This window comes from Sciurus carolinensis, chromosome 12 (assembly GCF_902686445.1).
Source record: "Sciurus carolinensis chromosome 12, mSciCar1.2, whole genome shotgun sequence".
NCBI lineage: Eukaryota > Metazoa > Chordata > Mammalia > Rodentia > Sciuridae > Sciurus > Sciurus carolinensis.
Genome location: NC_062224.1, coordinates 114773767 through 114798856, shown reverse-complemented (window position 1 = coordinate 114798856; position 25090 = coordinate 114773767). Strand labels below are relative to the sequence as shown.

The window sequence follows — 25090 nt, the reverse complement described above, 5'->3', positions numbered from 1 at the left end:
TCTTAGGGACGCGACGTCCGTGGGCCCCAAAGCAGAGCTGAGGGCTCTGGGCTCTGCCGTATCAGGACAGCCTGGTGGCACCACGTTGGTCCATTCTCCCCAGAACCTCTTCCTGTAGGTGCCACGTGCCATGATTTACACACAAACATGATTTGCCTGATTGTTGCAGTCTGGGCCTGGAATAATTTTAATTAACGGGAAAATGGTCCTCAATACACCGATTAGACCTCTTCAGGTACAACAAGATAAAAGCCTGATAATTTGGATGGAGTACTCTTCTTAAACGGCTACTCCAGGCAGGGCAGCCAATGGGGAGCCAGGCTGTCTCCACCTGACCCAATGAGTAATTAAGAGAGGGCTTTTTCTTCCTACCTCTCCCCCTCCCTCCACCCCGCTCCCCAACTGAAGCTTAACAGGTTGGTGGCATAATTTGGGGACTTTACGGGGTGTCACTCTAGGAGCTCAGGCAGGAGCCGGGGCGTCCTCCTCCTGCTCCCAGGCGCTGGCCAGCTGGGCTGGGAAGTGGGCGAGGAGGGAAGGCAGGGGCTAGGAGCGGGCAAGGTGCTGAGCTCTCGGCAAAGTTTGAGAGGGGCCGGGCCATGAGCGAGCTGGGCGCGCAGAGGACCAGCGAGGGCACCGTTTCCCGCCTGCTCAATGTGGTGGAGAGCGAGCTTCAGGCGGGGAGGGAGAAAGGCGACCCCACCGAGAAGCAACTTCGGATCACCCTGGAGGACGCGCCCCTTTGGCAGAGGTTCAAGGAAGTCACTAACGAAATGATCGTGACCAAAAATGGCAGGTGAGCTTACCCGCCGCCCTGCTTGGGCACACCCCGCTGGCGAGGGGGCTGACAGGCTTGCATGTCCAAGAGGCTGCCACTCTTCCTTCAAACACTCAGCTGTCCCCGGCCCACTTAATTAATTCTCAGATCATCAGAGAAGGGAAGGCGAAGCTCTGGTCTTACGTGTGTTTAAGTGGGGACATTCCAGGAGATTACTGTAGAGGGGCTGTGCCCCAGGGGAGGGGATGTGCACTCCAGTATCAGAAAATAGTACTGAGTTTTGACTGTGCTCAGGAGCAGCCCTGAGCTCCACCTCTGTTCAGAGACTCTGAAGTCCAGTTTATTTGGAAGCTGAATGGTTTTCTCTGAAGTACAGCAAAAGTTTGACCAGCTAAAGAGTGGGAGCAAAAGGGTAGATTTAATTTCCTTGCCTGCCCTTCCATCTGCTTCCCTGTGTGTGATGGGTGGAGGGTCCGTTTGTGATGCTGTCTGTGGTACGTGACAGAAGTTGCAGGAAGAGAGGGTGAAGTCGCAGGTCACTGCCTGGGAGAGAAGTCGCCTCCCTTTTTCTCACTGCAACAAACTAGAATCACCACTAATTCTACATGTCTGCTGGCATTTCTTGGATTCTGTTGAATCCAGTCTGTTACAGGCTGTCAAGGTGGTAGAAGCGGCTTTCACGTAGGAGAGGAGAAGCTGCTCTTTGGAATAAAATCACACCGCTTGCAACGGGCTCCCCGCGGTCAGTGATGCTCATTCATCTTTTGGTCCACGAGACACTTAAGGTTTCTTTGCAGGGTTGCCCTGGTCAGGACTGTTCCGGTGACATCTTAAGAGATACTTTGCCATGGAGGGAAGCTGAACTTCTGGCCGGCTTTTCTCTGTGCAAAATGCTTTCGTTCCTGAAGTCTTGGCTTCTGATTTCTTAATAAAACACAGTATAGAAAGTAAACGGTCCCTTGTCCAGATCATGAACTTGGAAGCTGTTGCATGGTGCCAAAGTGCTTCATGAGTGAAAGCTGGACAATAAATAAGGGCATTCCTGTGAATTTGCGCTTCTATGGGTAGCAGGACTGTCGCCTGGCTCCATGTTTACGTTTTTTCTTTCTAGATGAGTGGGATACTTAAGGCATATGGAAGATTTATTGCTTTTTTTTTTTTTTTTTTTTTTTTTTTTTTGTTGTTGTTGTGCTGGGGATTGAACCCAGGGCCTTGTGCTTGTGAGGCAAGCACTCTACCAACCGAGCTATCTCCCCAGCCCAGATTTATTGCTTTTAATAGTTGTAATTGTAAGTACCCTTGTTCTTTCTCTTGATCCATATTTATATTTTTTTATCTCTTTGGCAGAAAAAAATATAAAATACATTTTTTAACTTCAAGGAATCACTCCCATTTTTAAATGGCTTCAGTCTCTTTCTTCCCAAGATGAGCAAGGATGCAACTGTAAGACCTTGACTGTCTGACCACAGGGAGAGCTTGCTTTACTGGTCTTCAGGTTTGTTGGGTCACACTGATACCTCGCTGCACCCTAGCTGTTTGTTCAGATGGCCTTATATTACAATAAAAATAAGTATAATCACTGATAAAGTATAGATCCTCCATTCCAATAATGATTAAGTAATGCATATCTGAGGCATCATAAAATGCAATGAAGTTATGTCAGAAACGTGCTTTTACCATTTAAAAAGAGGGTTTCTCACCTTTTTCACCTAAATAAATTTCTTCCACATCTAAAATTTGCAATTCTCATGAAGTCGTTTCATACTAACCATGGGAAAGGTACTCTTTGTAGGAGAAGCCCATGAGGGGTTCCTGCTGCCTCTGTTTGTGGGACCACTTTTCCCTCCCACAACTGAAATACTTTTCTGAAATTCTCTTAGGGACTGTGGACCCCGGACTCCTGAGAGTCAAGATTTTTCCAGAAGATAGAAAGTTTTCTTCATACTTTAGATAAAGAGGGGAGAGAAATCTGGAAGAAATCGATGTGTTTAATATGAAATGGGCTTAGGCTGGACGTCCCCATCTCTTTAATCCTCTACTCCATTCCATTAGAAGCACCCTGTCCTTCTCAACATAAACACGTCTTTTTGGTTTCTTCTTCTTCACTTCCCCTTTCCTTCTTCGTCCTGGTCACTTATCCCATGTCTCCTTTTCCAGGCTTCTCTGCTGGGTGGCCGGCAGGCCCTCCTGAGTCAGACACACACAGGATGTGGCCCTGCTCTGTGGAGAGAATGGTGTCCCCAGCCCAGAACTTCCCACTCTCATTACCTGCCCGCCCTGTGGTCCGGCTGACTTCTCGGGGTTTCTCAAAAGCTTCACAGGGGTAGTGAGAGGACTGCTGTCTGCGGTGGCCTGGCAGCTCTGTGAAGGGGAACAGACAGCCCACGCTGTCCCACGGAGAGCTGAGGCCAGCCCTGCAGCGCTGACCTACTTTGCAGACACGGGTAGGAGCCTTGGCTCAGACACTGATCGGAAGCAGTGAAGAAAGAGGGTTTTACCCAGAAATTCCGTAGTATCCCCAGAAGCTGGGACCCTGCGGGAATCCTCACCTCCCGGCCGCTTGCCCCCTTCCTCCCTCCCTCCTTGCCCCTTCCTCTGCTTTCCTACTTCTTCCTTTCCCTTTTCTCTTTCTCCCTTTTTCTCCTCTTTCTGAAACTTAAAACTTGTAGTCATTCATTTCCACAGTCTTTCAGATACAGCAGGGACACCTGGGTGCCCTGGATACCGAGTCACCTGAGTGTGCCCAGCCTGCTTTCGGTTCACCTCCAGCCTTCCAGCTACCAGCTGGACGGAGGTGTCAGAAAACACTCATTTCTGATAGCAGAATTTAATCACGTGCACTTGTTTTTCTTCGATGTTAACGTCTTCATCTGAGAGAGAAATGCTGTAGTTTATGTCTATTTGTGTGCAGTTAAATAATTTTGACTTCACTAAATTTGGTTTGAGTAGGTTTTAAGGAATTGGAATTGAAGTACCTGGTGTGTCCCTTGCCTGTCACAGGTGAGTGTTGCAGCCCGAGTTTCAGTCGCTGCTTAGTAGGGGGTGTGGGTGTGGGGAAGCCGAGCCCAGACTGTGGCTCCCAGCGTGGGCTGGAGACAGCAGGAAAAGCCACTCGCAGGACCTGCAAGCCCGAGCCCGTCTGGACAGTCCATGGCTTGTGTGGTCCGCCTGCTTCCTGAGGCCACACTTTTCTCCTCTTTGATTTGTCTTTGATTGACACCTGCTGCTCTCTCTCGTGGAAGTGTCAACATCTGTGTGCAGCCTGGAGCGCCACATACACAACAGGCGCACACGCACATGCTACTCCAGAGGCGCTGGCGTGCACTGCTGGTGCTTTCCATCCCGCAGGGAGACGGAGGAGGGTGTTGGTGCGTGAAACCTCCTGAACTGAGCTCTTAGTCGTCTCTGCTCTGCCCGGCGACACATCCTGCCTCATCTCTGCCCTTCTTCCTGCAGACCTCGCTCGGCAGAGCCTCCAGGTGACATAAAAGCTGGAAAGGCTCCGAGCAGCAGGGAGCCAAGGGTGTAGCACCAACCCCCTGTGGTTCTCCAGTGGTACTCACCTGTCGCCTTGCCACCCAGGAAGCTTTCTTTCAAGGGTGGGTGAAGTGAAGTTATGCTGAGAGCTACGACTGATTTACATGCTTCTAAACCTCTCAAAGACTCGGAATTCTCTGTGCTTGGGAGAGAAAATGGAAAAATCAGCTTGCTTAGAAGTGCAGTTTGTCCCTGACGACAAAGCCTGGCCCTGAGAGGTGACCACAGGTAGAGAGTGTCTCTAGAGGATGTGCCAAGGTCATTGTGAGGCCAGACCGAGGGGGTGTAGGTGGGAGAGGACCTTAGCTCAGAGGCGGGTCTAGACCTGCTCACTCCTCCTTGCATAACGGGGATTAAAGGTGCACACCATGTCCTCGTTCATCCGGGGAGGGACAAGGAAACGAGAATGATCATAAGGTTCTTGACAAACGGAGTACGGAGGAACACAGAGCAACCGACCACTGCAGCCTCCTTCAGGTGTCCTCCTACCAAGAAGAGGGACCTTGGCTTCGTTTTTATTAATAGCCTCATTGTGATATAATCACAGAACATGAATCATCTTCTTGAAGTGTGCAGTTCGGTGCTGTTTAGTGGATTCACAGAGCTGCACATCCATCTCCACAATTAACTGTGGAACATGCTCACTACCCCCAAAGAAACCACCCCCGCCATGGCTCCCCAGCCCCAAGACCATGGGTCCTTCTGCCTCTGGGCCGTGCCTGCTCTGAATGCCCCGTTGGAGAGTCCGCAGCCTGGGCTGCTGTGTGGTGGGTGCTTTCACGAGGCGTGGCGTCTTCCAGGCGCGTCAGTACTTCATTGCTTTTCGTGGCCGCGTGGCATTTTGCGTAGGGCGCACCCCTTCCCGCAGGTGCGCCGCTGTGGCCGTTGGGTTGCGGCCTCTCGCTGTGGGGCTGCCGCTGCTACGGTGCTTGTGCGCGCACCCGTGAGGGCCTTCTTACTTCTTCCTGGCAAGTGCGGGTGTGGGTGCAGGGTGGACAGCCACTCTCTATAATTGGTGAGGGACTGCCCACTGTTTCCCAGGGCCATTGCGCCACGTGGCGTGACCCCAGCGAGGCCCAGGGTTCGGGCTTCCCTGCGTCCTCAGTGACTCGGAACTCCTGGTTTTCTGCCACAGCCAGCCCCAGGTGTGAGGCGGTGCTGGCCTGGGCTTCTGGTGGTTGGTGACGCTGAGCGTCCGGGAGCTTCGGAGCTGTGCGTGCCGAGTGGAGGACCTGCCACGCCGCCTTCCTGACTCTGCACTGAGGCGTCCAGCCACGGTCTGCGAGACCCGGCTCCTCAGGGCGGAGCGGCAGGGGGCCCTCCGACCCCTGGGAAGTGGGGTGGGGGTCTGCAGGTTCCTTCCCTCTGCCTCAGCCACTCTGACTTCCTCTTTCAGCTTCTCAGCAGAACAGCCATGGGTCGCTCGGGCTGTGTGCTTGCTGCTCCGGCGCGGTCAGGACCGCTCTGAGGGGTTCTGCATGACCCATCCTTCTCCCTACGCAGGTCTTGGCTCCAGCGTCGCTTCTGAACTGACCTAAGGTCCTTCCCCATCGGCTAACGTGCCCCTTGCCCCTTAGCCCCCATCTGTGACTCTACCCATTTTGGTTCCTGATAATCTAAAATTATCTTGTATGCTAAAAGCAGCGACTCATTTACATTTTTATATGTAAATGCTTATGGAGGCTTTATTCATAATTATCCCAAATTAAAATCCATCCCGGTCCTTTGCAGGATGAAAGGGTAAGCCACCGAGGGACCTCTGCTTAATGGGCTACCCACTGGTACACACCAATTGTGCACCAGTGGGTGTCCTATGCATGACATGGTGATGGTCAAGTCCATCGAAGGGCACCAAAGACATGGGGAGACTGGCAGACTGTGCTGCATTTTTCTGAAGTAATGTTTGTTAGTGCATTGTCGTTCTACGTAAACTTGGGGTTCATTTCCACATGCTCACGAATGGTTTGACGTGGTTTGCCCCGTTCCAGTCCTGGGGCTGCCGTGCCTCCTGCCCTCGGCAGGGGTGTCCTCTACTCCCGTGGTCTTCCTTCTGTTGGCTCGTGTTCCCTGGTGTATGTGGAACAGGCTTCCTCCTGGCATACTTATGCATGCAGATAATGTGACTTGGTCAGTTCCATTCCTGGTTTGAAGGAGGTAGGCTTTGTTAGGAAGTGAGCTTTGTGAGCAGGACACTGGGTCTGTGATTGTCACTGAATCCCCACTAGAACGGCTCCTGGCCTGCAGCAGGCGCGCAAAACTCTTATGTTAAAGAGAAGACAAATCTCTGATTAGGTACTGAGATCTGGGAAAGCGTTGAGGGGACTCTTTCTTTTAATGGGACCCGAACTATTAACTTTCTAGAAGTTTCAAAAAAGAGTGAAAATAAGGAGCAGTGAACACAATAAAGAGAAAACAGGGGGGTACAGCAAACATCCTGACCCCAAGGCCTCAGCTATAAAACTGGTCAACAAACAAACCTCTGCACCTTGGGGTGGGACTGAGATTGGATCAGAGTGCACCCGAAGTCCTGGGTGTAGAGTAAGCTCAGCACATGACCATTGGTCAACTGTCCCTGAGACCCACGCTGCACCTTCCAGAACCCTCCAGCGTGGCGCGTGGAGACACTGCATGCTCTGGAGCGTGAGCCGCAGCACAGGCACTCGGCTCCTCGGCCTGGGAGCATCTGGGTCTCGGAACTCGCCTTCTCCCTGAAACTGTGTGCGCTGTGCATTCCCATGGAGAAAACCTTTGCACTTTTACATTTGGTGTGTGAAATGACAGTTATACTCACGTCACTCTTGTGTGTTTTATAATAAAGTAAAATCCTTTAGCACTTTACAGAAATCACAGAACCCAGAGACAGGCCATTTCTCTGTGCATCTCCTGCAAAAAAGTCAGACTCCTGACTGTCCCAAAGGACCCTACGTGGTCCCTGTAATTATTCCTAATGCCCACTTTTTATGATTTTTGCAAATGGCCTCTGTTGCCTACCCTTGCTCAATACTATTAAAATAATTGAAAACATTTAGCAAACAGGAATAGTCTAATCTGATATCAAGAGAAAGAAACAGACAATTTTTTCTGTCGAAGAAAGAACAAAGGAAAACACAGCAGGGAAGACGGGTGCCACACAGGCACCTGGGAGGATTGCCAGGCTGGGTAATGGGAAGTGCAGCCGTCACATCCGGGCGGAGGGGCGGAAGCTGGATTCTCCAGCTTAGATTCGAAGTGCGTCCTCTGATGCGTTTTCCCCTGAATTCCACTTAGTTTGCACACCTGGCAGGCCAGTTCGTGCACAAGGTTCCTGTTTAAACCAGGTTTTTTTATCCTTGAACACTCCGAGTCAGTCTCATGAGCTCATCGCGAGAGCTGGTTAATTCTCAAAGCGCCCGCTCCTGTGCCTGGCAGCTAATGAGCACTCGGCAGTGTTGGTATGTGGCCATCGCACCCCAGCCCTGAGGTGGCAGCCCCGCTTCCACTCCAGGACCTTCCCTAGGTAGCAACCTTGGCAACTGGAAGGGCCCAGGGCTCCACTCCGCCTCCTTCCTGCCTGCGGTGGCAGCTCCTGCCCGCTGCTTTTCTTTCTGGGTAGACTTGGGAGCGACTGCTATGGCCACGGGGTCCTGTTGGGGGTGAAGATGCTCTGGAATCAGAAGCCAGACATCTGATTCTCCAAATACCTGTGAGAGGTGTGTGTGGGCATGTCCGGATCCCCACGAGATGCTCAGAGGGTGGCTCCACTGCCCCAGAGGGTGGCTCCCCTACCCCCACTCAGAAAGGGGACTCGGTGAGCTGGGAAGGGCCCCGTGTGGCATCAGCCTGCCAGGGGAGTCCTGGAAGAAGCTCCACGCAGGACCCGGTGTCTGATAGCGCACTGTCCTCTCCAGGTTCCCCCGGCGTTGTGGAAGGAGGCTCGCTCAGGGCTTGTCCCCTGTTACCGGGCTCCCTTCCCGTACACTCCCGGGAAGCCTCAGCATTGAGACCCGGGCCGCTGGAAGTCCCTCTGCTCTCCCTCCTGTGGCTAAGTTCCTTTCCTTTTCCTTTTCAGACGGATGTTCCCTGTTCTAAAGATCAGTGTCACGGGACTGGACCCCAATGCCATGTACTCGCTCCTGCTGGACTTTGTCCCCACGGACAGCCACCGCTGGAAGTACGTCAATGGCGAGTGGGTGCCCGCGGGCAAGCCAGAGGTCTCCAGCCACAGCTGCGTCTACATCCACCCCGACTCCCCGAATTTCGGGGCCCACTGGATGAAGGCTCCCATCTCCTTCAGCAAAGTGAAGCTGACCAACAAGCTCAACGGAGGTGGGCAGGTAGGCCCGCCGCCCCAGCGCCATCGAGAAATATCAAGGGTACATTTAGGCAATTAGAGGGGTCCTCACCAGCCTCTTCTCCCACAGAAGCCAATTATTCCCTGGAGTCCAAATGTAAACAGGAATAAACAGCTCTTAATTGGCGCTTTCGGTTTTAATGGACTTCCTGCCGTGGAGAGGCGGAGGAGAGGGCGCCTCGTTTACTTAACCATCAGGGCCTCTTTTCATAGTTGTGTCTTGTGGGCTGCTCTTACCCAGCCGGGAGGGGGGTGTTTGTGGGCACCAGGGTTTTGTTATTCTCTCTCCCCTTTTTTGGTGTAAGTGGCATGTTGGCAATAGACAAATACCTTAATAAAAAGCTGCTCCTAAATGAAATAATTACTTCCTCGGCTTGGGCATTACGATAATTATCAATAGATTATTGAATCAGCTTTGGTTTTTCAGAAAAGAAGTCATCCAAACAAACCTTCAACAGGAAGGCTTTATTTAAGGTCGCTCCAATTGGGATAAACGTGGGCCGGGGGCTTGTTCCTCTCAACTTGTGCGGTGGGATCGTGCCTACTAGTGCCAGGAGGCTGTTGGTGACTACCCACCGGGTGGCCAGGCCTGGAGGGCTGGGAGGAGGAGGCCCGGCCTCCCGCCCAGGTTCAGCTTTGTTCAGCTGTGCCCGAGCTGTGGCCGCCTCTGTTCTCTGGGCTGTCTGGGTTGACCACTGTCCCGCTGTAGGAGGAGCTGGCGCTGCCACCCCGTCTTTGTGACACCCGGAAGGCTCCCATTCTTTATTAAAACAGGACGCTGAAAAGCTAAGTGCTGCTGCCTACCAGATTTCACAGTGTGGGGCTTTCAATGACCTTTCATTTGAATCGTAAAGAATGGGTTATGTACAGCCGTGGGTGCCAGATTTCCTTTCCCTTCAGTCACTTACAGAACGCAGCCAACACTGCCAACATTTTGAGTTGTTAGGATCCTTCGTATGAAAGGAAAAATGTGCCTTAATGGATTGAGATCCACATTGTGCTGGAAACGGGAAGAAGAAGGGAAGCCAGGATGTGGACAGAATGCCGGGCAGTTAGGGGCCACTCCTCTCCAGCCCCCTCCCCTGACCCCTATATAAGGGTCCGTGTCATGTTCCCCAGGAGCTTCTGAGACAATTCCCAGGTGTGGGGCAGCGCTGGTGACCCAGGACTTTGCCTGTGTGTCCCTGATGCAGTTGGGTCCCGGTCCTGGAACCAACCAAAAGTGCTGGCTGGTTTGTCGCCGTGACGCGCCGGGCCGGGCTGGGCTTCTCTTTACCTTCTTTCCCCACCTCAACAGATAATGCTGAATTCCCTGCATAAATACGAACCCCAGGTTCACATAGTGCGCGTGGGAGGTGCCCACCGAATGGTCATGAACTGCTCCTTCCCGGAAACCCAGTTCATAGCGGTGACTGCCTATCAGAACGAGGAGGTAAGTCGTGTGTGCAGTTGTCACCGGGGGAGTGTGGCAGAGCGTGAGGGACATGCTTTACGGCCACGAGCCGCTTGGTGGAGGCCGAGTCTTCCAGGATTTAGAACTCTGCAGCAGAGAGAAGCCACGTGACGGGTGCTGCCTCCTCTCCCTCTAGTCTGTTTGCCGAAGGCCTGTGTGCTGGTCACCTTTCTGTCACTGTGACAAATAACCGAGGGAAAAAGTAAACAGCGAATGAAGAGGAAGGGTTTGTTTTGGCTCTCAGTTTCGGAGTGCCAGCCTGTGACCACGTGACCCTATTGCTGTGGGCCTGGCACGTATAGTGGCAGCACAAAACCACTTGTGGAGCGAGAATAGTGAGGGGGGTCAGGGACCCGGCGACCTGAAGCCCTCCCCGGAGGCCACCTCCACAGGGCCAGGCAGGGGCCAAGCCTCGCCAGGGGGCCTTTGAGGACACTTGAATCCAAACTCTGGCACCTGCCAACACACCCTCTCCTGGTGCCAAGAAGACAGTTGTGTGATATCGAACTCCAAGTTCTGTGGAACTCAGGGTCTTTGCTGTGGGCCTGGCGGTGCCCTTGTCCTGCGCAGAGCCGGGTGCGTCTGGAGGGTGCCGTGACCCGGCGCCGGGATGGCCGGCTCTGCTCTAGAAGCAGGTCTGGGACCAGCCTGAACTCACTCTTGGGTTCCATTGTGCTGTCTGTCCTGTCTGTCAGGACGCTTGCTGAGGTGCTTAGGTGTTTTCTGGTCTAGTGACTCGAACACCGAGTAGCTAGGATTCATGTTCCCAAGGGGTCCCCAGACCCACTGACCACCAGCAACACCTGGGGGCATTGAATTCTTTCTGATAAAATTATGGAAAATAGAAGGTGATATGTATCTATTTAAAAAGCATATAATAATAGAGTATAGAAATACATGAAGTAAAAATGAGAAAATACAAGGTAAAAATGTAGTTTTTCTTTTGTCTTTGGAATCCCACTCCTCATGGATGCTACAAATAAGAGCTTAAAGTGTTTTTTCTACACCTTTACTACACGTATATAAATATATATGCAAACATAGATTTCCTTATGTAAACTGGCTTGTCTTATATACATATATATTAGTTCAAAAAATTCTTTTTAAAACTTAGCAGTGGGGCTGGGGAGATAGCTCAGCTGGTAGAGTGCTTGCATTGCAAGCACAAGGCCCTGAGTTCGATTCCCCAGTACCACAAAAAAAAAAAAAAAAAAACTTAGCAGTGTATGAGGGACACCTTTCCGTGTGACTGCATTCAGGCCCATCTCCCTGCGCATGGTAAACCGCCTTCCCTGTAACCAGCCCCCATTGATGGACCATTAGGCCGTTTCCTGTCCTTTTATTTTCTATTGTAAATGGTGCTGCAGAGAATATCCTGGGGGATCTACTGTTGCTTACTTGCATTGGACAACCTCTCAGGAAGGGAAGGGGAGCCTATGTTAGGATTTTAGGGGAGTCTGTTAGGATTTTAGGGGGATGCATGTTAGGATTTTAATGAGGGTGCCAAATTTCTTCCCTCAAAAAGGCATTGCATTGATAGCTCCCACACCGTTATCAACAGTGGTTGTATCTTCTTCTTGTTTTTTTTTTTTTTTTTTTTTTTTTTTTGCGGTGCTGGGGATCAAACTCAGGGCCTTGTGCTTGAGAGGTAAGCACTCTACCGACTGAGCTATCTCCCCAGCCCTCTTCTTCTTGTTTTAATCTACATTTCTATACTTGGAAGTTTAAAATAAAAAATTTGGGCTCCCATCTGGCCAACCAAGAGTCTCCAAAGGTGGTGCTTGGAGTGTATAGTTTTTAAAGTTTTCCCTAGAAAAATCTGCTGATCATCAGAGCTGGAAACTAGAGTTTTAGTGCTGACAGGTGAAGTGAAGTTGCAGGTTGAGCTCACAGCACAGACATGCTGTTCTTCTAGAAGGTATTCGGCCTCTTGGTAGAAACCGTGCATAGGTCAGTGGGAGCAGAAATCAACAGTCCTCAGTGGGCGCTCAGTCCTTCTAGGATAACGGTCCACAGTTTCTCAGATGGGTCTCCCTCTCCTGCATGGAGTCTGGGTCCAAAACGGGAGGGTGTAGCCTTTGAACTCTGGGAAGCATCCTGGTCTCCTCTGGTGTCCAGGCAGTGCCCTGTCCCTGCACATCTGCTTGCACTCTTTGTTGGTGGCCCTTGCCATCTGACTGCAGGTGCTGGACAGTTAGTTCTCTCTGAACCACCTGCCGGCTCTGGTGAGCCCTGCAGCAACTCCCCAGCCTGACTCGGCTGCTTCAGGGTCTTGAACGTACCCAGTGGCAATCATGCTCTGCAAAATCCAACCCCAGAAGCTCCCTCTGTCCCGGGTTTCCCTGAGAGGTGAGAGGGTGCTGCAGTGGGTGAGAGGCCGGGCACCCATGACCAGCTCTCCTTTCCCTGACCTCTCCAGGGTTAGCCAGCAGAGGGGCCCGGCCTACCTCTATGACTCCCACGCTCCTTTCCCTCGTTCTCCTGGTGTCTTCCCACAAGTTCTGGACCAGAGAGAGAACTGTGCTTTTATCTGATTTTTCTTCCTTCCACCAGAAAGTCTGAGGTTCTTGCTGACATAGTTTTTTCAATATTTGGGTGTTGGGCATTTCTACATGCTGGGTATTGTTCTCGACGCTGGGAGGCTGCAGTGAATAACGCAGCTGTGGACCCCTCCCTCAAGGCATCTGTACCCCAGCGGGAGGAGATTAAAAAGCAGACATCCCCTCCCTTTTTCTCTCTCTCTCTCTCCATGACCGGCATCAGGGGCTCTGAGAAGGGAGCAGCTAACCCTAACACGGTGGTGGTGGCTGGGGCCACAGTGTTCCTCTCACTCACGTGGCTCAGTGGGCAATGATGACGTGGGAGGGAGGGAACGGGCGCTGGGCTCTCCAGGGGGTCACAGCTGCACCCCTCCTGACTGTGTTCCAAGTCATAAGAAGGGACTCATGTGGCTGATTGTTGAAAAAGTGAGCAGAAGAAGGAGTTTTGGGTTTGGCGCCTCCGGGCGTTGCTCCTTCTGACGTGGCCCTTCTTCGCTCCCTTGGCAAGGCCCTTATCATTCTCGCCTCATGGCATAATGGGGTCCTGTGCCAGGGACGGGCGACGGAGCCCTAGTGCAGGGTAAGAGGGGAGCATGGAGGGAGGAGGAGGGGAGAGGAGCCCTCCTGCTCCTGCACCTCAGCTGAAGGTTACGGGGTCGCTGGGCCTGTGCATCTTCCACTCTCACTGACGCTTCTTGTCTTTGCAAATGCAAGATAACAGCTCTCAAGATCAAGTACAACCCTTTTGCCAAGGCCTTCTTGGATGCCAAGGAGCGGTGAGTTGAGAAATTTCAGTGAACTTTTATGAACTGACCTCTGCAAGTGTGGAGCTCACAATTGTCTGGAAAGGAACTCATTAATTAATTTTATTTAATATTCATTTAAATAAAATTAGCAAAGTGCAACTGGATGACAATTGTCTGTTCCTTGTAACAGGGTCCCAGAGGACTGCTCACAGGCACTGTTCTGCTGGCTCTGTTTTACTACAGATTCTTGAAAGTAACACAACCACATTAAAAAAGTGATTTACAAAATAATTCACTGTGCCCTTTCCCCAGTTGTCTCTGAGTAATGTGTTTTTCATAAGTTCGTATTTTTTAAAACCACACTTAGCCTAGGAAAGGTAGGTAATGGTGGGAAGCTCGAGTTTCTCAGGAGGGAGAAGAAGAGTATCAGGGACTTGGGGCTGTGCTAGTCAGCTTTTTGTCACTGTGACCAAAATGTGGGACAAGAACGATTTAGAGGAGGAAAAGTCTGTTTTGGGCTCACAGTTTCAGCGGCTCAGTCCATGGGGTGGACGCCATCATTCTGGGCCTGAAATGAGCAGGACCTCATGGCAAAAGGGCGGTGGCAGGGGAAAGTCGTCCGCCTTGTGGCAGCCAGGAAGCAGAGGGAGAAGCAGCAACAAGACCAGTCCCCAGGGGCCCACCTCCTCCAGCCACGCTCTACCTGCCTTTAGTTATCACCCAGGAGTCCATCGGATTATCAGCCCATCATGTGGATTAATCCAGTGGTGAGGTTGCAGCTCATCACCTAGTCATTTCCTGCATGGCCTAACACCTGAGCTTCTGGGGACACCTTATCTCCAAACATGAGTGAGGACTCCAGCGCTCTGCGTCAGTGCCTTGCCGTCTCCCTACCTTTCCTTCCCATTCTTTGGTAAAATAGTGGATAGTGGGACTGATCATTGACTTTTCTATTTGCAAGACTTGGAGTCTAAATATGTTATCCTTTGAAGTGTTCAGATTTTATTGTCTGAATTTCTAATATGTTCACTTATTTTTAAAACTGTCTAATCTTCCTTTTCATTTTGAAGTTTCTGGGTTAATGGATAGATGCTTATAAAGATGTCACACAAGAATCTGTTCTGTTCAATACTTGAATAAATATTGATGATATAGAGGACATACTTATAACTTTTTCAGATAACTGAAGTCCCAAAGGACAAGCTGATGTGTGAGATGACAGAATCTTGGCCACCATTTTAGGGTCCAAAATGATAGCAGCATGGTATAATAAAGAGAGCTCGGAACCTCAAGTAAGAGGTCCTGACTTTGAGTCCCAGTTTTGCCGTTCCTGGCTGTTTGATCTTGCATATGTCAGTTCACCTCCCTGAGATTCACTTTTCTAATCTGCAGAATGTGCATAGCAACATTACCTTCACAGGGTCATAGGTGGGCCTAGAATATCACATGTAATTGTGTCCCAAAGACCTATGCATATCTTAGCTGCTGTTATTATTGTCTGAATCGTGCCAGGCAGGAGCAATAGGCATAGCCCAGTAAGATCAAACTGAATAGGGATGGCTGTAGATAGGGCACTGGGGACAGCCGCAAATCTGCAATACACACAGCAACTGCACAAGTTGAAGTAGTGCCCTGGAGGAAGAAGGATGGTGGAGGGACTAGCTTTGAGGAAAGGGGAGTTTGCTTCTCTTATTCTTAGAAGGATATTGCTCTCCTGAGAGAATTCGGGGTATGCTTCATGCTGGACTTGTACAATGAGCTGTAACTTTCCTAACTCTTTCAGAAACCACCCCAAAGACATTCCGGAGGCTGTCTGTGAGAGCCAGCACGTGGCCTACTCTCACCGTGAGTTGGGGGAACGATAGGTGGGAGGTTTCTGGGCACACAGGGAGTGACCTCCCTGCACACTCAGCCTTCCTGACCACTTATTGAGACTCCACTGATTATTTCTTCCACTCAAGACAAGTTCATGCCTTTTCCAGAGTTCCCAGGCATAAGGAGCTAAACAACTCTTAGGCAGGAGGTGAGAATGGAAATGAAGAATTTTTTAACTCTGGTTTTCATGTGAGTGAAGCTAAGGACTCTTAAAAGTGCCTTCTGGCTTATCTCCCACCTTTACCCTCTCTAGTCAGTTCTGGATTTCCCCTGTTCCTACATTTGCTAGTTTTGGAGTTGGTCACCTTGCCTCAGGCAGGCTGTGGCCTCACAGATGAGGATGAGTCTGCATTTGTGGACCAAAAGGCCATGGGGAAGCTGGGGCAGTACACCTGGGATTCTGAAGGCAGCGTTGGATGTTCCCAACAGGGCACCTCTCTCCATGTCCCAGTAGGTAGAGGAGGCTTCCTGGGGGAGGCCGTCCTCGGAGGTTACACGAGTAACTCACGAGAATGGAAAAGTCAACCCTCCCACACACTCTTTAATTTCCACTGTAGTGGCTTGCCAAGATCCCTGCTGCCATTTTAAAGCTATGGAATTCTTCACTCCTTCTTCTCCTAAACCTTAATGTATCTTCCATATCAGAAATGGTCGTATAACCACTTGGAGAAATAACTTCTGGAAAGTCACTTTTTAAAGTGACTTTTTAAGGAGTTTTTGTTTGGATTAGTGCCACATGCAGAGACACACCTCACAGTTCACATGTCGCAGTCTTTTGGCGAGCTTCTCAAGGTGTGTGCATTACAGGTGGCAAACTGGTCCTGGGGTGGGGTGTCTTGCCTGGTTTTGCCCATTGGATGCCTGAATCTTGAGTCTATTATTCAGTGTAGGGAAGTTTTCAGTTTTCCCCTTGAAGGTTCAGTGATGTTGATCTATGAAATAAGCTAACAATAGATTAACAGGGAAAAAGCATACAGACTTGTAAGTGTACAGAAATATGAAAACCATACACAAAATATGAAACTCAAGGAAAGTGCCAGATGGTTGAAGCTTAAATAGCATTTGAACTACAGAAATAGGGACTTGAGGTTGCTGGTGAGATGGAGGGAAGAAAACGCACTGAACAGAGGTTGTCTTGTTGTGCAGATGAAGTGGCACAGGTCATCTCTGCAGAAGACTATGCGACTCCTGTGGAATCTCTGGGCAGGTCCAGATAATGCTTATATCCACTGTCTACTTCCATTACAATGTCCACCTCCACCACAAAAGGACAGCTTTCAGAACTACTCCTGTATCACAGCCCTGATGCACGGCCATATCATAATATGCTACAGAAGCATATTTTTTTGGGTGGCCTACTTTGACCTCACTCTTTGGATAGGGACACCTTGGGTTGTATGCTTATACAACCCTGGGAAGATGACAGGATTGTCAGGAGCAATTGAACCCACACTTTGTAAGATTTGCTTACATACACTTTATGAGTATTTAAGTAATGGCTGTGAGTGCTAGTTCCAAGCTCATTTCCACATCACTGAGGTGACATTGCTTGGTCCAAGTTCTTCAGGAGCAGCTCTGGCCTTGTCTAAATCACTCTGTCATCCCAGTTGGGATCTGGTAGAAATCCGTGTTTCTAGTTCGGGGCCTGCATTACTAAGTGTCAGTCTTTGCCCAGGAACTCTCCTGAAGTAGAATCTTCTGTCCAGAATCGCCACAAACCAATTCTATGAAATATTTTGCAAAATACTTGCTGCCAAGGTGTGTGAGGCCAGGGCTCTTTCTCTGCTGTGAGCATCCTGTGTGTGGTTGGAAGGCATCACCTTCCCACTGGTGGAGAGGAGCCGGCTTGGCTCCTTTCTTGCCACCTCATCAAGCAGCCCCCAGCGGAGGCCAGTGAGTTGAACACAGGTCCAAGGCCCTAGATGCACATTTATTGTAAGGAAATGAAGCCAGAAGCTATGTAGTCTTTGCGTTTCTGTTAACTTCTGCATTCGGGTTGTATTTTGTATAGCTAAGTCCCGGTGTAATATAGTGGTTTTGCACACTTTGATAGGACTTGCCATCACCAGGGAAATCAGGTCACTTGCTCGTGGGGAAGGGGTGGTGACATTTCCACATGGGCAGGTCAGTGTCATTCACAAGAAACACACTGTGCAAGGTAGCTGGCCAGCTGGTTTTATGTGCCAGTCCCTCTATTTTCCTCTTGTCTATTCCAGTGGGAGGCTGGATCTTTTCCAATCCGGATGGCGTGTGCGCAGCAGGAAATGCCAGTTACCAGTATGCGGCGCCCGTGCCCCTGCCTGCTCCCCACACCCACCACGGCTGCGAGCACTACTCTGGACTCCGAGGGCACCGGCCGGCTCCCTATCCTTCTGCGTATGTGCACAGGAACCACTCTCCCTCAGGTGCGTGGTTCTGCTGATTAAGCCCTGGAGCGTGGAGGCAGGGAAGAGATAAACGGGGAAAAGAAGGGTCTGAAGAGGGAACCCCTTTCCTCTATTGTACGCACATGCTATCAAACATTATTGTTCAGTCGTTACACACCTACCTCTGGGGTCTAGTCATGAGAGTTTCAGAGTTCTGTTATTATTTCATCAAACACTTAGGCCCCTGGTTTCTAGTGGGTGCAAAAGGCCTTGTCCAGGGTGCTGAGGTGCTGAGCAGTTTCAGGCTGATCACTGAAGGCCAGTTAGGTGGGGGTCTGCGATACTCAGCATGCTGCCTTCCTGTGGCTTTTTAAAAAATTGCATCCGCTCAGTGCAGGGAACGGTGGGGACAAATAGGAAGTCTCTGGAAAGCCGTATCACTGTGCATTCCAGCTTTAGTTTGATTCAGTTGGAATTGTACAAGCCCAGCCTTAACCATTTTTGCAGTCTGGTGTTTTTTAAAGCTGACACTATAACTTGCATGTGTGTGTTTTTTTCCTCACTCACTGATATCTTATCTACTTTGGCCATGTGTATACCCAGACCTTGTCTGGTTATCAGATGAAAGAGAGAGAGAGAGAGAGAGAGAGAGAGAGAGAAGCATTCAGTGATTCGCGCAGTAGTCATTTATGGAGAACCAACTATGTGCCAGTCTCTGCTTTAGGCACATGAACAGAATAATTAAATACCTGACCATTATAGGGATCCTGTTCTAATACAAAGAGATCAACGTTAAAAAAAACAAATAGCTAATGTGCAGGGCATGGGAGATGGTGGGGGGCTTAGAGCCCAGTCCACTTCCTCCCTCAGTGTCACCTCAAGCTCTGCCTTTGCGAGGGCTTTCCTGGTTACCAGCTGCCTGTCCCTATGTCCCGCAGGCAGCTACTGCTGGCAACCCCAATAGCAGCTGCCCAGAGGGGAGAATACTTGGCTTCATGATACTGGACACTGAGCTCAGGAGAGGCGCTTTGTGTGCTGAGCCTGGGAAAGGACTCAGAGTGTGTCTCACTCTGCTGCCGGGTCCTTTCCCAGGCTCAGCACACAAAGCGCCTCTCCTGAGCACCTGCTCTGCCCCTGGTTCTTGTCGGTGGTGGGACAGGACGGGAGGAATATCCAGCTGCTTCCCTGGGGAATCACAGGACTTCACAAATAGATAAATAACCATCATAAAATGCAGCCAGACCTGCAGCCTCACCTGGGAACTTGCCAGAACTGTAGACACTCAGGCTCCCCTCCTGGACCAAAGTCAGCATTTTAACAAGATCCCAGGAGATGCGCAGACACCTTAGAGCTTGAGAAACAAGGTGCTGTGGGAACGAAGAGAACGGACCCACTGGATCTGCCTGGTGAGGCAGAGAAGGCTGCCCAGAGGAGCTGCCATGTAGATTGAGCCTTGCAGTAGACAAGGTCGGAGGCGGACTGGGCAGGGGTGAAGGATGGACATGTGGCATTCCAGGCGGAGGACGGGGGAGCCAGACGTGGAGGATGGAGGGCCTGCATTGTCTGGGGAACAGACTCAGAAGAGTGCAGAGGGAGGGGCTGCTGGAAGGTGCCAGAGCTGAGCCCCAGGAGGTGGCAGGTGCCAGACTGTGAAAGGAGCGGCGGGGCCGCTGTCTCGGCTCCTCTGGTGCCGAACCGTGTACCTCCTCACAGCTGGAGGCTGGGTGGCCCAAGATCAAGACCCAGCCTTTGCTGGGGGCCTTCTTGCTGGATGGAGGCGGGGCAGGAGTCATCTCGTAGGTGGGGTGGGGCCGAATCCATGCTGTGGTCAGGAACCAGCTCCCGGCCCAGGCTCACGCAGTGGCCGCCCCCACCTGCAAGGGTTCCTGAGTCCCACCTCTCAGCACTGTGGCAGTGGACATCACGTTCCTGACACAGAGACACACGCACACCACGGTGCTGGGGAGGCCCTGGGAATCTTCCCCCTCCCTCTTCTCCTCCCCCTCTCTCCCCCCTCCCTCTTCTCCTCCCTCTTCCCTTCCTCCCCCTCCCCCTCCCCCTTCCCTTCCCTCTCCCTACAGTCATGTTTATACAAATGAAGAGTCAAAGAAATAAGACACTATTATTTCTTTCTTCATAAAGCTGTACATATTCAAGGTGTACAGTGTAGTATACATAGTCAAGCCAATCAAAAAACCCATTTTCTCATACAGTTAACTTTTTTTTTTAGGTACCTGAACTCTATATTCTTAGTACATTTCCAGGGCAGCACAGTTTTAGAAACCTAGTCCTGGTGCTGCACGCTAGAGCTCGAGGCTCATTCCCCTAAAGTCCTGCATATGCGTGTCCTTTGACCAACCTCCTTTCTCCTTCTCCACACCCCTGGTGGGTTGGGCCACCCTGAGTCCACCCCCGGTGCGCTGGGCTACCCTGCGTCCACCCCTGGTACTCCAGGCCACTCTGCTTCTCTGTCTTCTAGGTTTTTAGACCCCACATGCGGGGAGGTCATGCAGTCTTCCTTCCTGTGAGAGGACACTGTTCTCGAGAACTTTAGATCTGCTCGGGTGTCACTGAGGAGAATAAGGACCTCAGAAATCTCTGGGCCCCCGAGGCCCTTTGACTGAGGGGAAGCTGTTTGGCCTACTCTCAAGGGGGGTGAATGTGGAGAAGGAGCTGGGCAGATCCGTGTCCCAGAGGGCAAGCTGCCCCTACCCTGGGGGCCATCTGTGAGGTGGGGTTGTGATGTGACCTGCTGCTTCGGTAGCCCAAGCCTGTCTGCTCCCGTTTCCCTTGGAAAGGACCAACAAGCCCTCGGTGCCTGCAGTGCAGGCCATAGTTATATTTTGCCCAAGGATGATGTCACCATCTTTATTTGTTCTGTGTGTCCCGTCAGTTTAACTTCTTATTTCCCCAAAGTGAATTTGATAGAAAGCTCAAGCAATAATCTGCAAGTCTTCTCGGGACCTGACAGCTGGACTTCCTTGTCCGCCACACCGCACGCCAGCCTCCTGTCTGTGCCCCACTCCAACGGACCCGTCAACCCAGGGCCCAGGTAAGCTTGCTGTTGGTGCTCCCAGAGGTTATCTGTGCTCTGGGGACCCAGTGCCTTCTTCTTGCTAGACTGGCTCAGCCTCAGCTGAGGTCCGGACTCCTCAGCAGCTAGGATGTGAAGACACAAGGGGGCCAACTTTTCGTGGCTGCAGGAAGGGCTTTGGGAAGGCACCCACTGGCCGTCTGCTCTTTTTGTGTATAGCAAGGAATTTCATGTTTAAAAGGGCAATACACTGTGGCCTGGGATCTTTTGAACCAGTCAGAAACACTTTGAACTGAGGTTGTAACAAATAAGGTACACACACACACACACACACACACACACACACACGACATCAAGTATAGGTGACTGAAAAGGAAATACGTAAAAATATGCTGAGAAATCCAGGTCCCAGGTTGTCCATATTCTCATAAGTCTCCCCCTCTAAGAGGGGGCACGGTGTGGACCTGGCTTGCAGCCTGGATCAGGACCAGGTGTAGCACTGGGACCCGAGGTGTGGCCTCACCCCAGAGGCCTGTGTCCGGCTCTGACTTGTGGGCCTCAGCACCTCAGCCTGGTGGAGGGGAAAGAACAGGTGCCTGGAGTCGGACAGCTGGGTCGCCATCTGCCTGTGCTGCCTTTGACTTTGGGCGGGTTCCCAGCCTTACCAAGCTTTGGCTTTCCTGCCTGTGTCGCTGCAATGGTCAGATCTACTGAGGAGCTACCGTGAGGTCAGAATGAGAAGTGCTTTAGGATGCTTTGTCTGCAGAGCTCTTCTGTGGGAACCTCACGTGATGCTCCACACAGTTATGAAGAACCCTGACACCATCCAGGAGGGATTAAAATGGACAAAAACACTTGTTTTTCTCTAACAAAATCCCGTGGTGCCTCCTGCCAGTGCCATACCTCAGGTCCCAAAGGCCTGCGTGGACCACGTGAGCCTGCAGAGACCCATCCCCTCCATTCTCTGAGCCCACCCTGCTTGCTGGGGTCTGATCCCCATAATACTAGAGGCCTTCGGGGTCCCCCAAGACATGTGAAAACCAGGGGCTCCAGGTCACCGTGCACACTGAGTAACCTTGATCTGCTGCGTCAGGCAGGTGTCAACAGTCGCCCTGCAGATGGCTCTGGGAGCCAGGCATCTCCACCAGTGTGCAGAGCAGAACTTGGCAGGTGACTGTCAGTACCCTCGGGGACCCTCGTCTTCCTTCTCTCACACCCGGCCCCGGCCCAAAGCAGAGCTCTTCCCTCGGACCCAGACCAGCCCCGTCCACAGACAAAAAGTAGCTGCAAATGCCAGCCACACACGTGAGCTTAAATGTTCTACTAGTCACATTTCAAAAAGAAGAAAATAAACCTGTTAGTATTTTATGCAATGCAAAATATTCAAAATATAATCATGTCCATATGCACCTTATGTAAAAAATTTATTGAGATTTTTGTTACATTTTGTACTGAGTCTTTAAAATCTGGTGTGCAGGGTATCCTTCCCACGTGTCCCAGTTTGGACTGAGTTTCAGGAGGACAGTTCAGCAGACCAGGCGTCTGCTCTGCTGCACAGGGTGGCCCAGCTCTGGACCCTGTGGGCCACAGCAACATCAGCAGCACCTAGGAGCGTGTCAGAAACGCAGCTTCTCAGGCCCCAGTGCAGACCCACTCCACGGGTTCTGCATTTTAACACTGTCCCCAGCTGATTCCAACACACTGACGTGTGACCAGCAGCTGTCATTTTCTTTTTAAATATGCAATAATAATTTATTTGTCTTTATACTAATATAGTCATCAAATGTTATTAATAATACTAAGATTTTTGGGGGGAATTTTTTTTTTACTTTCTTATTTTTAAATTTTATTTTTATAGACTGCATTTTGAGTCATTGTACACAAATGGGGCACAACTTTTCATCTCTGTGGTTGTACACGATGTAGATTCACACCATTCGTGTAATCGTACATGTAGATAGGGTAACGATGTCTGTCTCATTCCACCATCTTTCCTTCTCCTGCTCCCTCCCCGCTTATTTCCCTCTACATAATCCAAAGTTCCTCCATTTTTACATTCTGCTTTTTCTAGGCCTAAAACCAGTCACCTAATGTCTCACCAAGTCATCTTTCAGTTTTGAATCTGTACTATGTCACTGGAATCAATTATCCAGGAGGCCCCTTCAGGCAAGGCAGCAACAGTCGGAGAGAACCCAGCCCCAGGCGCTGCACGTTGGCAGTTACTCTACTGTTCTGACTCAGTCACGTGCACCTGAGTTCTCTATTATTAATGTGCAAACTTGGCTGCACGTTACAATCAAGTGGGAGGCTTTCAAAATTCCCGATACCCGGGCGGCTTGCCAGACCGGATAATGAGGCTCTCCGGGGGATGCGGCCCAGGCATCTGTCTTTTTTCTTTTCTAAACTCACCAGGTGATTCCAATGGGCAAGCAAATTTTGAACCCATGCTTAGAAGTAGAGATGGCAAAGCAGGGGTCCAGCATCAGGTTCCTGCCAGGGACCCTAGCTGACTGGTGGAGACCAGGAGAAGGAGGAGTCATGATAACAACCGCCATTCACCGAATGCCACGTGCTAGGCACTGTTGTGGGCACAACTTAAGAACAGGCCGATCACCACTGAGAAGTCCAAGTTAGAGAGTCTTGATTAGCCGCTGGCTGACTGTCTCACACAATGCCCCAAAAATGGCTATTGGGAGAACAGCCCCGAGCACAGGGTTGTAGGGCTTTTATACCATAAGTCAGTACATTAAAATTACAAACTAACATCATGAGATCTGAAATCATTAGCAGAGGGGGAAGTGGATCAAAATGACCTTACTTAAGTACAAACTGAAGAATGGTTACTAACATCTAAACGACCACTGTCGACATCACTGTTCACATGGTGCATTGTTTAGGAGAAATAGGAATCAAAAGAGAGCAATTTTCACCATATCAGAACTGCCATTCTGCATTGCCAGACATGTCATGCTAAGCAAGTGCTGATGGGTACAGAGGCGGGTGGTCCCATGGGAGAAGTATTTCCTGGGTAACATGCACTCTCAAGGTAAAGGGGAGTCCGTTTAGTCATTGCCCATAGATCCTGGTCTATACCATTCCATGGAGTCAAACATGTCAAATGGTCACAGACACCATATACTTACCTTTTTGTTTAATCTTTGCAACAGTCTCTAGGGTATGTAAGATCACCACTGCAAGCCTTGAAGATGAAGGAGCAGGCACTCAGAGTTATTAACTACTCTGCTCAAGGCCACAGGGCCTTGTGGGTAGAGGGAGGACTCAAACCCAGGGCTTCCACCAGCCTCTTGGCCAGGGAGGGGTCATTCTCACAGAGTCTATAGTTCAGATCCTTCCTTGCATTGCCCTACCTATTTTATACAGGCTGCAAGTGAGACCCAGAGAGATGAGATACTGTGCTGCAGATGGAATAACTTGCTAGTGGCGAGGCCAGCACCAGAATTCAGGTGTCAGGACAGCTAATTCTATTCCCCTACACCTCATGTCTTCTCTGGCTTTTCTGCAGCAATGGGGCCAGTTTGTGCCCTCGCTGGAAATGCAGCCTGGCCAGAGCCCTCTCCTGCCCCGGCCCTTCTCAGAGCTGTGCTTGTGCCCACCTGGTGGCGAACCTCCCTTGGTGTGCCTTCTGACAGTCTCTCTCTCCTCTGCAGCTCCTATCCCTGCCTCTGGACCATCAGCAATGGAGGCGGGGGCCCTGCTGGGTCAGGCCCGGAGGCCCACGCCAGCACCCCAGGAGCCTTTCTCCTTGGTAACCCAGCCGTGACCTCTCCCCCCTCGGGGGTCCCCATCCAGGCACCGGCTTCAGCTGGCGTGGAGGTCCTGGGGGAGCCCTCACTGACCAGCATTGCGGTGTCCACCTGGACAGCAGTGGCCTCGCATCCCTTCCCAGGCTGGGGTGGCCCCGGAGGGGGTGGGCGCCACTCCCCCTCCTCTCTGGACAGCTAGGCGGGGTCCGGGAGCCTCCATGAGCAGAGCACCTAGAAGCCCTTGCTCTGATCCCGGGGTCCATCCTGCAGGGTCAGGTGGGCCACCGGAAGCCCTGGGGATGGTTTGGCTGGGTGACGTTGGTTATGCATCTCCCACCTCTCGTGTTGGCTCTCCCGATTTCCCCGAGCACATCCTTGCCACGCTTAGGTGACCGAGGTCTGCCTCGTGCCTTCCTGGTGCCCTGCGCCCGGCTCTCAGGTGGCTCTGGAGAGCCTGGCTTCCTGCTCTCTTAGGTGAAGCCAGCTCTCGTAACCTAGCAGGGCCACTGCTTCCTAGCTGTGGGCAGCCCAGGGAGGTTGTGGTCCAAGGCCAGGCTGGTGTGCTTTGTGCCAAGAATGCACAGCACTTGGAGAGAAATGTGCTCCTCACAGCCGTGTGCCCAGAGCTGAGGACATGGATCCTGCCACTCCCTCGCAGACCCTTCCG

At 51.2% G+C, this 25090-nt stretch overlaps 1 protein-coding gene across 1 annotated transcript; it reads left to right on the top strand.

The window, feature by feature from the left end:
- The first annotated feature begins 599 nt into the window (after positions 1 to 599).
- Tbx19 (T-box transcription factor 19) lies at positions 600 to 24622 on the top strand. Its single transcript, XM_047521458.1, has 8 exons — positions 600 to 796; positions 8364 to 8628; positions 9943 to 10077; positions 13353 to 13414; positions 15168 to 15229; positions 17476 to 17664; positions 20542 to 20677; positions 24328 to 24622. The coding sequence occupies exons 1-8, from the start codon at positions 600 to 602 to the stop codon at positions 24620 to 24622; spliced, it is 1341 nt and encodes a 446-aa protein (XP_047377414.1).
- Positions 24623 to 25090: the final 468 nt, after the last annotated feature.